The sequence below is a fragment of the Diadema antillarum genome, unplaced genomic scaffold (genome assembly GCF_040938485.1).
Source record: "Diadema antillarum isolate AM-2024a unplaced genomic scaffold, OU_Dant_1.0 seq00000712_RagTag, whole genome shotgun sequence".
Classification (NCBI taxonomy): domain Eukaryota; kingdom Metazoa; phylum Echinodermata; class Echinoidea; order Diadematoida; family Diadematidae; genus Diadema; species Diadema antillarum.
The window spans coordinates 644,343-659,952 of NW_027271616.1; the positions used below are offsets into that span (position 1 = coordinate 644,343).

The 15,610-nt window shown below is 42.0% G+C and overlaps 1 protein-coding gene and 1 pseudogene across 1 annotated transcript; both read right to left on the reverse strand.

Moving 5' to 3' along the window:
* Positions 1–2,649: 2,649 nt before the first annotated feature.
* LOC139737894 (uncharacterized) lies at positions 2,650–4,338 on the reverse strand (annotated as a pseudogene).
* Positions 4,339–4,645: 307 nt separating this feature from the next.
* LOC139737883 (uncharacterized) lies at positions 4,646–8,899 on the reverse strand. Its single transcript, XM_071648552.1, has 3 exons — positions 8,863–8,899; positions 6,962–8,421; positions 4,646–4,741 (listed from the first exon to the last, which is right to left on the reverse strand). The coding sequence occupies exons 1-3, from the start codon at positions 8,897–8,899 to the stop codon at positions 4,646–4,648; spliced, it is 1,593 nt and encodes a 530-aa protein (XP_071504653.1).
* Positions 8,900–15,610: the final 6,711 nt, after the last annotated feature.

Here is a 15,610-nt window from a genome sequence, read left to right on the forward strand (position 1 = left end):
ATTGTCATGTGATGCAATGTCGAGGGTATCTGCGGAGTGGACTTGAGATGAGACAGCTTCGATGTACGTTTCCAGGGAGGGAACTCTATTCTTGGGGGGAATCCATGAGCTTTTTTGATGAAAGGGCTCAGGAGCAGAAGGGGGTTCATCAAGAAAAAATTCTTTGAGGCGTAACCTGCGGTAGAAAGTAGAGAGGTCTTGGCTGAGTGCTATCTGATCAACCTTGGGTGGAGTGGGGCAAAACTTGAGACCTTTTGAGAGAAGAGACGTTTCTGCTTGAGAAAGGGGAGAAGAAGAAAGGTTGACGACAGAAGTGGAGGATACATCAGTTGGTGTGGTGTGTCGCCTGAATCTGTTAGACCCTTGACGTTTCTTCGTGATGTTGCCTATTTTCTTGTTCCTGCGAGCAGTGAGGTCAGACACATGTTTTGAGAGACAAGATTCAATTTCATCATTGTATTTGAGCCATTGGGTGTCGGTGCAGCAAGAGCGAAGTTCACTCTCCAGTCTGTCGATGTCAGCTGAAAAGGAAGTGAGAGAGGCGGCACACTGTTCAGAGAGAATGTTAATCAAACGGATGGAAGCTCCACGTAGAGTCTGGTTCCAGCGTTTCCGTAGTTCAGGTGAGAGTGTTCCAAGAGCTGGAGTGCAGTGGAGTTGGAGGCCTGTGGGTATCATGCGGTTAAGGGAGTAGAATCTGTAATTATCCTGGTGAAATGAGAATCTGAGGGCCTTGAGCTTGGTTTTCCTCAGGTGATGAAAAAGAGGTAGATGGTTAGCCATGGTAGGCAGGGGACAGAGAAGAACAATGATAGCCAAACAAGGGAAGGAGAAATACATAACCTGTCAGAATTGAGGGAAATTCAAAAAAGGGAGCAAGATTGACCTGTAAGGCGAATAAATCAAAGGGAAAAGGGTAAGTACAGTCGGTCTATGTACAGCTAGGCCAACCTGTGCTAAGCAGAAAAGTGAGTGAAGAGAAATGATAAAGGGAAATGATACAAGCTCAGAGACAAAGGCACGGAACTGAAGAGAAAAGTAACAGGGACGGAGACAAACACCTGAGAAGAAAGAAAGAAATACGATAAAAACAAACAAATGCAATACTGTGGAAACAAAGATACTGCAAGTTGAGAAGAGGGAGAGAAACATAAAAGCAGGGCTAGGAAGGAGACTGAACTGGAACAAAGCAATAAAACAATTAAAATAATTAAAACAGAACAGAGAAGACAAAGAGGATAAGGAGGATCACGTGGGCGTGATGCAACAGCAGAGGATGAACTAAATGTGGCAAAAAAACTGCTGAAAACTGCTTATCCAATAAGGCGAGCCAATGGAGTAAAATGGAGTCAAAAGGGGCCTGAGCTTTCGATCCTAGCAGAATCTTCGTCAGAGGCAAAATGACAAACCAGCAGGGAAAGCACTCACATATAAGGACTTCACACAAGAACAGACAGGTACAGGCTGGGTACACAGAACAAAGAAAACAAAGGAGAGGGTGGGAGTTCATGGGCAAGGAGCCCAACAGGTAAAGAGAGGGGGGATTAGAGCAGGAGGGTGGACAGACAAAGGGCAGAGGAGAGTGGACAGACAAAAGGCAGAGGAGGGTCAGTGCTCATCAAGAGGATCAAGGGGGCAACCAATGTAGGAAAAGGATGAATAGGGAGGCAACATCAAAGAGGATAAGGAACACCAGAGGGATAAAGAAAGGGAAAGAGTGAAAAGGACAACAGCAAGGGGAAGGGGGGGGGGGGGGGCTGAGCAAACAGTGAACCCTGAAAGGAGTACCAGGAGGAGGCAGCAAAAGGAAGTAATCAAATAAATCAAAGTATATATACACACAGTAAGGATAATGACAATTGAAGTAACAATAATGAAAAAGATATTGATAAAAGAAATGAAATAAAACACATATGAAAAAACTGGGGGAAAGAAAATTGTATACAATGTATGTAGATAAGCAGGCAAGGCATTGTAAGCACAAGTATGTAAAAACCAACAGAACCAAGTGTGTGTATGTTTAGGTAGAAAAGGGCTGTATAAAAGAGACTCGGACTGGAGGAAGGGATTAATTTGGAATAAACAGGTCTGCAAATGGAAAAAGCGCAAAGAAAGAACAAAATGAAATTCAAAAATGAAAAAGAGAATAACAATGGTAATAATAATAAAAAGAAATAAAAGATGGTTAGTCATTTCCCTCCTGGATGTTGAGGCCATGGGGTTGGATGGTGTGAAGACGTCTCATCCAGAGCTTCTCTCTGCTGGTTCTGACTGTGTCTGGACGAGTGCCTAAAGATTCAATGCCCTGTAGAGTCATATCAGTGATGGAATGATCGGGTAGATTGAAATGGTGGCCCACTGGAGTGTCGAGCTTGGCTGTGTTGACAGTAGATCTGTGTCCATAGAAGCGTCTTTTGAGTGTTGTCTTGGTTTCCCCAACATACTGGATTCTGCAAACTCTGCAAGTGATGAGATACACAACATTAGTGGTGGTACAAGTGATGTTTCCCTTCGTGTGGTGAGAGAGGCCGGTAGAGTTGCTGGTGAAAGAGTCACTCTCGTGGATGTGTATGCTACAAATGATGCACCTACTGGCTGAACATTTGAATGTGCCATGCTGTAAAGGAGAAGAGTTGTCAGTGAGGGAGGGTACTTCAGCACGGACGATGAGATCCTTGAGGTTGTGGGGGCGTCGGTATGCCAGGATGGGAGTATCTGGGATGGCCTGTAAGAGACGATCAGAGGTATGAAGGATATGGTGGTTATCACGAAGGATATTGTGGAGAGAGGGTAGATTGGGATGGAAAGTGGTCACGAGGGGTATTCTGTCAGTGATGTCCTGCTTGTTGGTTTTCGGCTTGAGAACTTCAGATCTGGGGAGAGAACGAACTTTGTTGATAGCTTGTTGAAGTCTCCTGGTACCGTAGCCCCTGGCTGCGAGATGTCTCTTCAGGTTCCTGGCATGGAAAGAAAACTCAGAATCCTCAGAGCAGATACGGCGAAGTCTGAGGGCTTGGCTGTAGGGGATACTGGTTTTGCAGTGGCGGGGATGGCAGCTGGCTGAGTGAAGGTACTGATGGGTATCTGTGGGTTTAGTGTAGAGAGTGGTGGTGACATGGTTAGACTCCTTCCTAACGGTGACATCAAGGAAGTTGGTCTCTTCTTGGGAGAAATCAGAAGTGAATTTGATGGTTCTGTGGAAAGAATTGATGTGGTCAATGAAAGTATGGAGGCTTTCTTCCTCCCTGGTCCAGATGAAGAAGATGTCATCGATGTAGCGCCACCAAATCCATGGACGACAGGGGGCTGAATCTAACATCTGCTGCTCTAGCTTGGTCATGAAGAGACAGGCGAAGGAGGGAGCCATCCTGGTACCCATAGCTGTGCCAGATACCTGTAGGTAGTGCTTGTCCATGAATGTGAAGTTGTTTTTCGTCAGTACATGTGACATGAGGGATTTGATGTGAGATATGGGGGGGGGGGTTGGAATGGCCGCTGTAAGTCAAAGCCTCACAGGAGGCTAGAATACCTTCATCGTGGGGAATGTTGGTGTAGAGAGAGGAGACGTCGAAAGTACCGATGATTGCTGTCTCGGGTATCTGGTCCTTGATGTCATCGAGTTTCCTGAGAAAGTCTGGTGTGTCATGAATGTAGGAGGGTGCGAGTGAGACAAGGGGTTTAATGTGGTGATCAACAAAGAGGGAGATGTTCTCCGTTGGGGAACCATTTCCAGAGAGGATGGGACGACCGGGATTGCCAGGTTTGTGGATCTTGGGGAGGAGATAGAATCGGGCAGGTTTGGCATTAACGGGGGAAAGAAATTTGTGAGCCTTCTTGGTGAGGTGTTCATGTTCCTTCATGTCATCGAGTGTCGACTGGATCTGTTGGGAGAAATTATTGGTGGGATCAAAGTCAAGAAGTGTGTAGTGGGAAGGATTGCGGAGATGTTTCATGGCTTCATCGATGTACTGCTGGCGGTCCATTACTACAACAGCTGATCCTTTGTCTGCGGGCTTGATGATGATGTCAGACCTGTTTTTGAGAGATGAGAGAGCCTGGCGTTCTTCCTTTGGGAGATTGTCATGTGATGCAATGTCGAGGGTATCTGCGGAGTGGACTTGAGATGAGACAGCTTCGATGTACGTTTCCAGGGAGGGAACTCTATTCTTGGGGGGAATCCATGAGCTTTTTTGATGAAAGGGCTCAGGAGCAGAAGGGGGTTCATCAAGAAAAAATTCTTTGAGGCGTAACCTGCGGTAGAAAGTAGAGAGGTCTTGGCTGAGTGCTATCTGATCAACCTTGGGTGGAGTGGGGCAAAACTTGAGACCTTTTGAGAGAAGAGACGTTTCTGCTTGAGAAAGGGGAGAAGAAGAAAGGTTGACGACAGAAGTGGAGGATACATCAGTTGGTGTGGTGTGTCGCCTGAATCTGTTAGACCCTTGACGTTTCTTCGTGATGTTGCCTATTTTCTTGTTCCTGCGAGCAGTGAGGTCAGACACATGTTTTGAGAGACAAGATTCAATTTCATCATTGTATTTGAGCCATTGGGTGTCGGTGCAGCAAGAGCGAAGTTCACTCTCCAGTCTGTCGATGTCAGCTGAAAAGGAAGTGAGAGAGGCGGCACACTGTTCAGAGAGAATGTTAATCAAACGGATGGAAGCTCCACGTAGAGTCTGGTTCCAGCGTTTCCGTAGTTCAGGTGAGAGTGTTCCAAGAGCTGGAGTGCAGTGGAGTTGGAGGCCTGTGGGTATCATGCGGTTAAGGGAGTAGAATCTGTAATTATCCTGGTGAAATGAGAATCTGAGGGCCTTGAGCTTGGTTTTCCTCAGCTGATGAAAAAGAGGTAGATGGTTAGCCATGGTAGGCAGGGGACAGAGAAGAACAATGATAGCCAAACAAGGGAAGGAGAAATACATAACCTGTCAGAATTGAGGGAAATTCAAAAAAGGGAGCAAGATTGACCTGTAAGGCGAATAAATCAAAGGGAAAAGGGTAAGTACAGTCGGTCTATGTACAGCTAGGCCAACCTGTGCTAAGCAGAAAAGTGAGTGAAGAGAAATGATAAAGGGAAATGATACAAGCTCAGAGACAAAGGCACGGAACTGAAGAGAAAAGTAACAGGGACGGAGACAAACACCTGAGAAGAAAGAAAGAAATACGATAAAAACAAACAAATGCAATACTGTGGAAACAAAGATACTGCAAGTTGAGAAGAGGGAGAGAAACATAAAAGCAGGGCTAGGAAGGAGACTGAACTGGAACAAAGCAATAAAACAATTAAAATAATTAAAACAGAACAGAGAAGACAAAGAGGATAAGGAGGATCACGTGGGCGTGATGCAACAGCAGAGGATGAACTAAATGTGGCAAAAAAACTGCTGAAAACTGCTTATCCAATAAGGCGAGCCAATGGAGTAAAATGGAGTCAAAAGGGGCCTGAGCTTTCGATCCTAGCAGAATCTTCGTCAGAGGCAAAATGACAAACCAGCAGGGAAAGCACTCACATATAAGGACTTCACACAAGAACAGACAGGTACAGGCTGGGTACACAGAACAAAGAAAACAAAGGAGAGGATGGGAGGTAATGGGCAAGGAGCCCAACAGGTAAAGAGAGGGGGGATTAGAGCAGGAGGGTGGACAGACAAAGGGCAGAGGAGAGTGGACAGACAAAAGGCAGAGGAGGGTCAGTGCTCATCAAGAGGATCAAGGGGGCAACCAATGTAGGAAAAGGATGAATAGGGAGGCAACATCAAAGAGGATAAGGAACACCAGAGGGATAAAGAAAGGGAAAGAGTGAAAAGGACAACAGCAAGGGGAAGGGGGGGGGGCTGAGCAAACAGTGAACCCTGAAAGGAGTACCAGGAGGAGGCAGCAAAAGGAAGTAATCAAATAAATCAAAGTATATATACACACAGTAAGGATAATGACAATTGAAGTAACAATAATGAAAAAGATATTGATAAAAGAAATGAAATAAAACACATATGAAAAAACTGGGGGAAAGAAAATTGTATACAATGTATGTAGATAAGCAGGCAAGGCATTGTAAGCACAAGTATGTAAAAACCAACAGAACCAAGTGTGTGTATGTTTAGGTAGAAAAGGGCTGTATAAAAGAGACTCGGACTGGAGGAAGGGATTAATTTGGAATAAACAGGTCTGCAAATGGAAAAAGCGCAAAGAAAGAACAAAATGAAATTCAAAAATGAAAAAGAGAATAACAATGGTAATAATAATAAAAAGAAATAAAAGATGGTTAGTCATTTCCCTCCTGGATGTTGAGGCCATGGGGTTGGATGGTGTGAAGACGTCTCATCCAGAGCTTCTCTCTGCTGGTTCTGACTGTGTCTGGACGAGTGCCTAAAGATTCAATGCCCTGTAGAGTCATATCAGTGATGGAATGATCGGGTAGATTGAAATGGTGGCCCACTGGAGTGTCGAGCTTGGCTGTGTTGACAGTAGATCTGTGTCCATAGAAGCGTCTTTTGAGTGTTGTCTTGGTTTCCCCAACATACTGGATTCTGCAAACTCTGCAAGTGATGAGATACACAACATTAGTGGTGGTACAAGTGATGTTTCCCTTCGTGTGGTGAGAGAGGCCGGTAGAGTTGCTGGTGAAAGAGTCACTCTCGTGGATGTGTATGCTACAAATGATGCACCTACTGGCTGAACATTTGAATGTGCCATGCTGTAAAGGAGAAGAGTTGTCAGTGAGGGAGGGTACTTCAGCACGGACGATGAGATCCTTGAGGTTGTGGGGGCGTCGGTATGCCAGGATGGGAGTATCTGGGATGGCCTGTAAGAGACGATCAGAGGTATGAAGGATATGGTGGTTATCACGAAGGATATTGTGGAGAGAGGGTAGATTGGGATGGAAAGTGGTCACGAGGGGTATTCTGTCAGTGATGTCCTGCTTGTTGGTTTTCGGCTTGAGAACTTCAGATCTGGGGAGAGAACGAACTTTGTTGATAGCTTGTTGAAGTCTCCTGGTACCGTAGCCCCTGGCTGCGAGATGTCTCTTCAGGTTCCTGGCATGGAAAGAAAACTCAGAATCCTCAGAGCAGATACGGCGAAGTCTGAGGGCTTGGCTGTAGGGGATACTGGTTTTGCAGTGGCGGGGATGGCAGCTGGCTGAGTGAAGGTACTGATGGGTATCTGTGGGTTTAGTGTAGAGAGTGGTGGTGACATGGTTAGACTCCTTCCTAACGGTGACATCAAGGAAGTTGGTCTCTTCTTGGGAGAAATCAGAAGTGAATTTGATGGTTCTGTGGAAAGAATTGATGTGGTCAATGAAAGTATGGAGGCTTTCTTCCTCCCTGGTCCAGATGAAGAAGATGTCATCGATGTAGCGCCACCAAATCCATGGACGACAGGGGGCTGAATCTAACATCTGCTGCTCTAGCTTGGTCATGAGGAGACAGGCGAAGGAGGGAGCCATCCTGGTACCCATAGCTGTGCCAGATACCTGTAGGTAGTGCTTGTCCATGAATGTGAAGTTGTTTTTCGTCAGTACATGTGACATGAGGGATTTGATGTGAGATATGGGGGGGGGGGGGTTGGAATGGCCGCTGTAAGTCAAAGCCTCACAGGAGGCTAGAATACCTTCATCGTGGGGAATGTTGGTGTAGAGAGAGGAGACGTCGAAAGTACCGATGATTGCTGTCTCGGGTATCTGGTCCTTGATGTCATCGAGTTTCCTGAGAAAGTCTGGTGTGTCATGAATGTAGGAGGGTGCGAGTGAGACAAGGGGTTTAATGTGGTGATCAACAAAGAGGGAGATGTTCTCCGTTGGGGAACCATTTCCAGAGAGGATGGGACGACCGGGATTGCCAGGTTTGTGGATCTTGGGGAGGAGATAGAATCGGGCAGGTTTGGCATTAACGGGGGAAAGAAATTTGTGAGCCTTCTTGGTGAGGTGTTCATGTTCCTTCATGTCATCGAGTGTCGACTGGATCTGTTGGGAGAAATTATTGGTGGGATCAAAGTCAAGAAGTGTGTAGTGGGAAGGATTGCGGAGATGTTTCATGGCTTCATCGATGTACTGCTGGCGGTCCATTACTACAACAGCTGATCCTTTGTCTGCGGGCTTGATGATGATGTCAGACCTGTTTTTGAGAGATGAGAGAGCCTGGCGTTCTTCCTTTGGGAGATTGTCATGTGATGCAATGTCGAGGGTATCTGCGGAGTGGACTTGAGATGAGACAGCTTCGATGTACGTTTCCAGGGAGGGAACTCTATTCTTGGGGGGAATCCATGAGCTTTTTTGATGAAAGGGCTCAGGAGCAGAAGGGGGTTCATCAAGAAAAAATTCTTTGAGGCGTAACCTGCGGTAGAAAGTAGAGAGGTCTTGGCTGAGTGCTATCTGATCAACCTTGGGTGGAGTGGGGCAAAACTTGAGACCTTTTGAGAGAAGAGACGTTTCTGCTTGAGAAAGGGGAGAAGAAGAAAGGTTGACGACAGAAGTGGAGGATACATCAGTTGGTGTGGTACAAGAAAATACAAAGTATGTATTACATCATCACATTGTTTGGTCACTTTGAAAAAGTAAATACATAACGCAATATGAATTGTAAGGTATATGATAAGATGATTATGTACAACAAAGTAGAATAACTAAGAACATTAATGAGTACTTGGAAAGGTTGACAGAAAAGGATGTAGGCCTAATCTAAGCAGATAAGTAAAATAATGAATAAAAGATAAATTACATTTTTGTAATTTTAATATGTGACATTTTAGCTCTGAAATTTCTATCTCTTTCATTTTTACTACAGAAATTTTCACCTTCGACATTTTTACCTCTAACATTTTTTACCGGGCCCCACTGAATTAGAGTGTCTCAACTATGACCAGAACACGTACCTGTTTGAAGATCGATGACCACCAGCACTTGCAACATTATCATCAACTACATATTTCATAGCACTGTCTTTTTAGTATAAAATAGATTTATGCCCATCAGTGGGGCTATTAGTCTGGTAGGAATGGGGGGTCCCCATGCACCCCCCGAACACATTTTTTTAACTTACTTTTTTGTAACCCTTAGGGTGTCTAGTTAGTGATTTTTTTTGTTCCCAAGAAAAAATCGTGTCCCATGGGGGTCATTGGCGGCCATCTTGGCAACCATCTTGGATTTTCAGGGAAAATCATTATTTTCCATAACTTTTGAACTACACAGCATAAAATTATAAATAAAGCATTTCTTCAGGGTAAACGTGACACGAGGAATCGATTGCAATGGTTATTCACATGATAAAAGCAAGTTTGAAACAAGAAAAGCCTAAAAATATGCAAATTTTGGTGTCATTTTCACCTAAAAATACCCAAATAGTTTAACTTTTGAATTACACAACAAACAGGGACAAATAAAACAGTACTTCAGAGTTGATACGGCATGAGGAATAGTTTGAGATAGTTATTTACATGATTAAAGCAAGTTCCATACAAGACAAGTCCAAAAATGCAAGGAAAACCAGTGTTGTTTACTCTAGAAATATTCCAAAGTTGTCCATATACATGTAAATGACAATCTCATACCTTCTAAGAGTAACTAACCACTTTTTCTTAACAGTCTGGTAGAAATAGGGGGAGGGGGTCCCATGCACCCTTCTTTTTCTATCCCTTAGGGTGTCTATTTCATGATTTTTTATTTGTTTCCAAGTAAAATCGTGTCACATGGGAGTCATTGGCGGCCATCTTGGATTTGCAAGGAAAATCATTAATTTCTATAACTTTTGAACTTTCAAACATACAAGGAAAAATAAAACATTTCTTCAGGGTAAATGTGACATGAGGAATCGATTGAGATTGTTATTTACACCATTAAAAAACGTCTGATACAAGGAAAGTCCAAAATATGAAAAATTCTGTATCGGTTACACCGAAAAGTACCCAAATAGTTCAACTTTTGAACTACACACAACATACCGGGACAAATAAAACATTTCTTCAGACGAAACACAGCATGAGGAATCAATTGAGATTGTCATTTACATGATGAAAGCAAGTTTGATACAAGAAATGTCAAAAAATGAAAAATTAAGCGCTGTTACTCTGGAAATGGCCCAAATATTTCATGCTACATACATGGCAAATTGCATACCTCACAAAAGTGACTAACAACTTTGTCTTTAGATCATTGCCCAAATAGGCCTGTTTTGTTTGGTATCAGAAATAGAATCTGAAGAGAAAATTAATTTCAAGCATTGTCACCCCTCACTTGGTGAAATCGAATAAGAATGTAAGCACTATGGTAATTCATATGCAAATACCCTTGAAATAAGTGGTCAAAGGAGGTGACACATGATAATAATGTTGATCACAGCATGTGAAAGTGACTAATGGACAAAGATAAAACTTGAACTGAAATGTAACACTCTTTGCGCATTCAATTTCGTTTCATTTTGTATTTAAAAAGAGTTTGAGTTGGGATATTTTCAAGGAAACAATCACTGTGCCAAAATGTTGAGCCGATTTGAAAAAGTTAGATGCCAAAATGTTTCCACCGATTAGTGTTTTCCTGAACACAGTCACGTGATGGAGGTACATTCGTTATGTTTGCCCATGGGCGAACATTCTTGTAATGTTCTCCCATGGGAAAACATGTTCACGTAACAAATGACAGAATTAAGGCCTAGGACCGCACCGCAATTATAACCTCCCTTAATAGCATTTCAAGTATGTTCCCTCCGCCGCCAGTCATCATCTATTATATTTTAACATCTCTGACGTGTGTATATGCTTTTCATGAAGTATACGGAATTAACGTATATTGAAATAATGCCTCTGGCACCACTTCGTGACTTCACTTTTCTAAAAGTATTCTGAATTGTCATTCTGTGTAACTGTACAAACTCAGAAGCGGCTATGCGATATATCAGCTTTCCATTTCACACTTCTTTAATGTCTAGTCATCATCAAAACGATCATTGTAATCAATGTCTGGCTCCTCTTCTTCATCCTCCTTCATCTCCTTAGTAATTTTCTGAAGCAAGTCAATGAGGGAAGTCGGAAAGATAGGGCCACTTGACCACACTGGCTCCATCATAACAAAGGCTATCTTCTGCCATCCTTGTCCAGGTTCAAATGGGTCGTATACAGAGCATCAGAAGATTGGTTGGTCAGCTCTCTTTAAGATGGCAAGGCGATGGGTCACACATTTAATGTGTGGGATAAGGTTGTCTCTGCAAGGTGTATATGAGCATGAAGAAATCCACATTGGAGTTTGTCGTCATTTGTTCGCCCTCTCCCATCATCTGCTTTGGATGATGCTGCTGTAAATAGACTTCTCCGGCTCTTATGGTCACACATTAGGCACGTGAATGCTCCAATGTCTTCTGTCACCTCTTACTGGCTCTACAGACCATCCATCACCAAGATTTATGTGGGGGACATAAAACATTGGCACATTTTAAAGTCATGTTCTAAGATTTCAGCAGTGTTCATTAATATGTAATATTGAACAATTTACCACATTTCAGTAAAATATTGCTGAAATGATAATATCAGAATACTCTCACTTGAATGCTGTTTGATACATGGGGTGGCTTTGTAGATTCTTTAGGGGTCCGACTTTGCCCCTACTCTTGGAGGCACTTGTTACATCTTCCCCTGTAAACACATGTAGTCCAAGTATTGTGGTACAGTAGCCAGCTCTCTTTGATTCTGTATGCCAGTTCACCAACATTCACACTTACCACAATCTGGCAATGCTCGACAGTCCATTTATCAAGGAAGATAGTGAGGGTGACGGAGTAAGCATGGTGCAAGAAGATCAAGAAAATGTCTGTGTCTGGTGTCCTTACCACAGCTGCTTTGTACCCAACCTTAATAGTGGAATACTCGAGGCAGAGCGCTATACCCTGGTGTCCTTCTCCTGGTTACAGCAGCTCATGGATAGAGCTTATTGTCTCGTGGGATGAATAATTGAGTGAACAAAAAGAATGTAATAGGAATCACTTAAGCTTCAGAGAATGTGATTTCTGTTTGTTTTGTTTACACAATGATGTGTTCCAGGAGACAATGGTGCGATATCCATGAGTGACTGTCTAACCAGTATAAGGAGACGGACACCACCGTGACGGTCGTGCTCTACCTCAAGTGCGCTGCTAAGCTTGGGTATAAACAAGGTAGCTTTGGTGAGGAATCCAGACACACATTTTCTTGATCCCCTTGGTCCATGCTTAATCCATTCTACAATGTAGTATCTTACTTAATAAATAGACTGTCGCGTATTGCCAGGTTGTGAATGTCAATTAACTTGCATATAGAGTTAACGGGAGCTCATTACTGTACCAAAATACTTGGACTGTATGTGTTTACCGGGGAAGATGTAACAATTAAAGTGCCTTCATAGGTTGGGAAAAGTTGGACCCCTAAAGAATCTACAAAGACACCCCACATGCCACATAGCATTTAGGTTGGGAAAAGTTGGACCCCTAAAGAATCTACAAAGCCACCCCACATGCCACAAAGCATTCAGGTGAGAGTTGTTTGATATCATGATTTCAGAAGTATACTGAAATCTGATAAGTTGCTCAGTATTATATTATAATAAACACTACTGAAATCTTAGAATATGACTTTACAGTATGCCAAGTTGAGTGTTTTTCCTCATAAATCTTGGTGGTGGGTGGTCTGTGCAGCCAGAGGTGGCAGATGACATTGAAGCATTCACATGCCCAAAATGTACAGCAAGGCCAGGGAGAAGTCTATTATAATGGCGTTCGCAGCATCATGCTGAAACAGATGACCAAACCAAGGTGGATTTCTCCTTGCTCCCACCTGGCAGAGGCAACCTTATTTCACACTTTCAATGTCTGAACCACGTGTACCACCTTGCCATCTTCAAGCGATCTGACTAGCCAATCTTCTGGTGCGCTACCTCTTTGATCCTGGACAAAGGTGGCAGAAGATAGCCTTCGGTATCATGGATCCGATGTGATCAAGCCGCCCTATCCTTCCCACTTCCCTCATTGACTTGCTTCACAAAGTTACTGCGTAGATGGAGGAGGATGAAGAGGAGGAGCCAGACATCGATTACAATGATCGTTTTGATGATGACTGGAAATTACAGAAGTGTAAAACCAAAAGCTAATATATCACTTACCACATCTGTGGTTTGTATGATTGCACAGGATGAGAATTCAGAATACTTTAGACAAAGTAAGGTCATATTGTGTTACTTTTTCCGATATACGTTAATTCCATACTTTATATATAAATACATACATATATATATATATATATATATATATATATATATATAGAGAGAGAGAGAGAGAGAGAGAGAGAGAGAGAGAGGGAGTGGATTTCTGGCTGTCAAGTGAAATTCATATGTTGATGCATGGCACAAAAAGTGTTCAATTACATTTTAGGTATGAATTTTGTCGATTAGTCACTTTCACATGTTGTGATCAAAATTTGTTTGTTCACCTCTTTTGATCTGCTTTTTTAGGGGTATCTTTTAATTTCTTTCCGAAGAATTCCGATTCCCAATAATACACTTCAAGGATTTTTCTCGTCCTTGTTGTCCCATGACACGTACAGAGTAAATTCGATTCTATTTGTATTACTTCCGCATCTTATCTTTCTATTTTCCCATATTTCCGTATCCTTTCCACGCATCTCATTATTTTTTCGATATAGTTCTGTCGAGGATCGCTGGATTTGTTTTGCCTTTCTGTCCGTTGTATTGTCTTTCTATTATGTCAGCCTTGTCTCGTTCTGTCTTGTATTTTAGTCCTCCTTTATAAGTGTTGTCGTCCCAGTCTCGTTTAATGTTCATTCGCCTGTGTATGTGTGTGTGTCTGTTACTCTGTCTGTTTATTGTTCTTCGAGACTTTTTTTATCTGACTTTATTCTCAAAATTTTCCCCTCTTTGCATCAGTTCATTTCTATTGACATTCTGTACCTGAGGGGCTCACATTCTACAAGCATTGCCTTTTTAGTGGGTCCCTCAGTTTTCGATATTTTGTGTAATGTTATATCGTCTATATCACTTCAGTCAATTTTCATTGCAACATATTTGTTATCTCACGGTTTGACAATTATGTTTTCTCAATTTTCCTTTGTTTTGATTATATGTAACCTTATTCTCTGTTACCAAAGAAAGTGAAATGTTTATGTTCTTCTTTTCGAAAAAATGAAATAAAAGTTTGAATTGAATTGAATTGAATCTGCATATGAATTGCCATCTTGCTTACATTTTTCACTTGAATTCAACAAGTGAGGCGTCAAAATGCTTGGAGTTGCATGATGCATGCTTTTTTTTATACAAAACACCATAGTTGAGCTATGGTCTAAAGACAAAGTGCTAAGTCACTTTTGTGAAGTAGTTTGTCATGTATGTATACGGATTTTGGGTACTCTACAGTGTAAATGACACTTAATTTTTGTATTTTAACCATCTCAATCGATTTTTCATGACACAGTTACCCTGAAGAAATTTTATATATATCCCTGTATGTTGTGAAGTTCAAAAGTTACAGAATTTACTGATTTTTCTCTCAAATCAAAAATGGCCGCCAATGTCTCCCCCCTCCCACACGATTTTCACTTGGAAACAAAAAAGAAAATCATCACATAGACACCCTAAGGGATACAAAAAATGAGGGTGCATGAGGATCCCCCATTCCTACAAGACTATTAAGACTTTAGTGGTTAGTCAATCATATGAGGTATATAATTGTCATGTATGTATATGGACTATTTGGGCAATTTCCAGAGTAAACGACACTTTTTTTTCGCATGTTTGGATTTTTCATGTATCGTACTTGTTTTAATCATGTAAATAACCAGCTAAATCGATTCCTCATGGCACATTTACCTTGGAGAAATTATTTATTTGTCCTTGTATGTTGGAAAGTTCAAAAGTTATAGAAATTAATGATTTCCCTTGCAAATCCAAGATGGCTGCCAATGACCCCCATGTGACACGATTTTTACTTGGAAACAAACAAAAAAAAATCAAATAGACACCCGCAAAAAGGAGGGTGCATGTGACCTCCCCCCCCCCCCCATTCCTACCAGACTGTTAAGAAAAAGTGGTGAGTTCACTCTTAGGAGGTATGAGATTTTCATGTATATGTATATGGACTACTGGGGAATATTTCTAAAGTAATCAACACTGGTTTCCCTCGCATTTTTGGACTTTTCTTGTATGAAACTTGCTTTAATCATGTAAGTAACTATCTCAAACGATTCCTCATGCCGTATTAATTCTGAAGTACTGTTTTATTTGTCCCTGTATGCTGTGTAATTTAAAAGTTAAACTATTTGAGTATTTTTCGGTGAAAATGACACCGAAATTTGCATTTTTTTAGGCTTTTCTTGTTTCAAACTTGCTTTAATCATGTAAATACCCATTGCAATCGATTCCTCGTGTCACGTTTACCCTGAAGAAATGCTTTATTTATTGTTTTATGCTGTGTAGTTCAAAAGTTATGGAAAATAATGATTTTCCCTGAAAATCCAAGATGGCTGCCAAGATGGCCGCCAATGACCCCCATGGGACACGATTTTTTCTTGGGAACAAAAAAATTCATTAACTAGACACCCTAAGGGTTACAAAAAAGTAAGTTAAAAAAATGTGTTCGGGGGGTGCATGGGG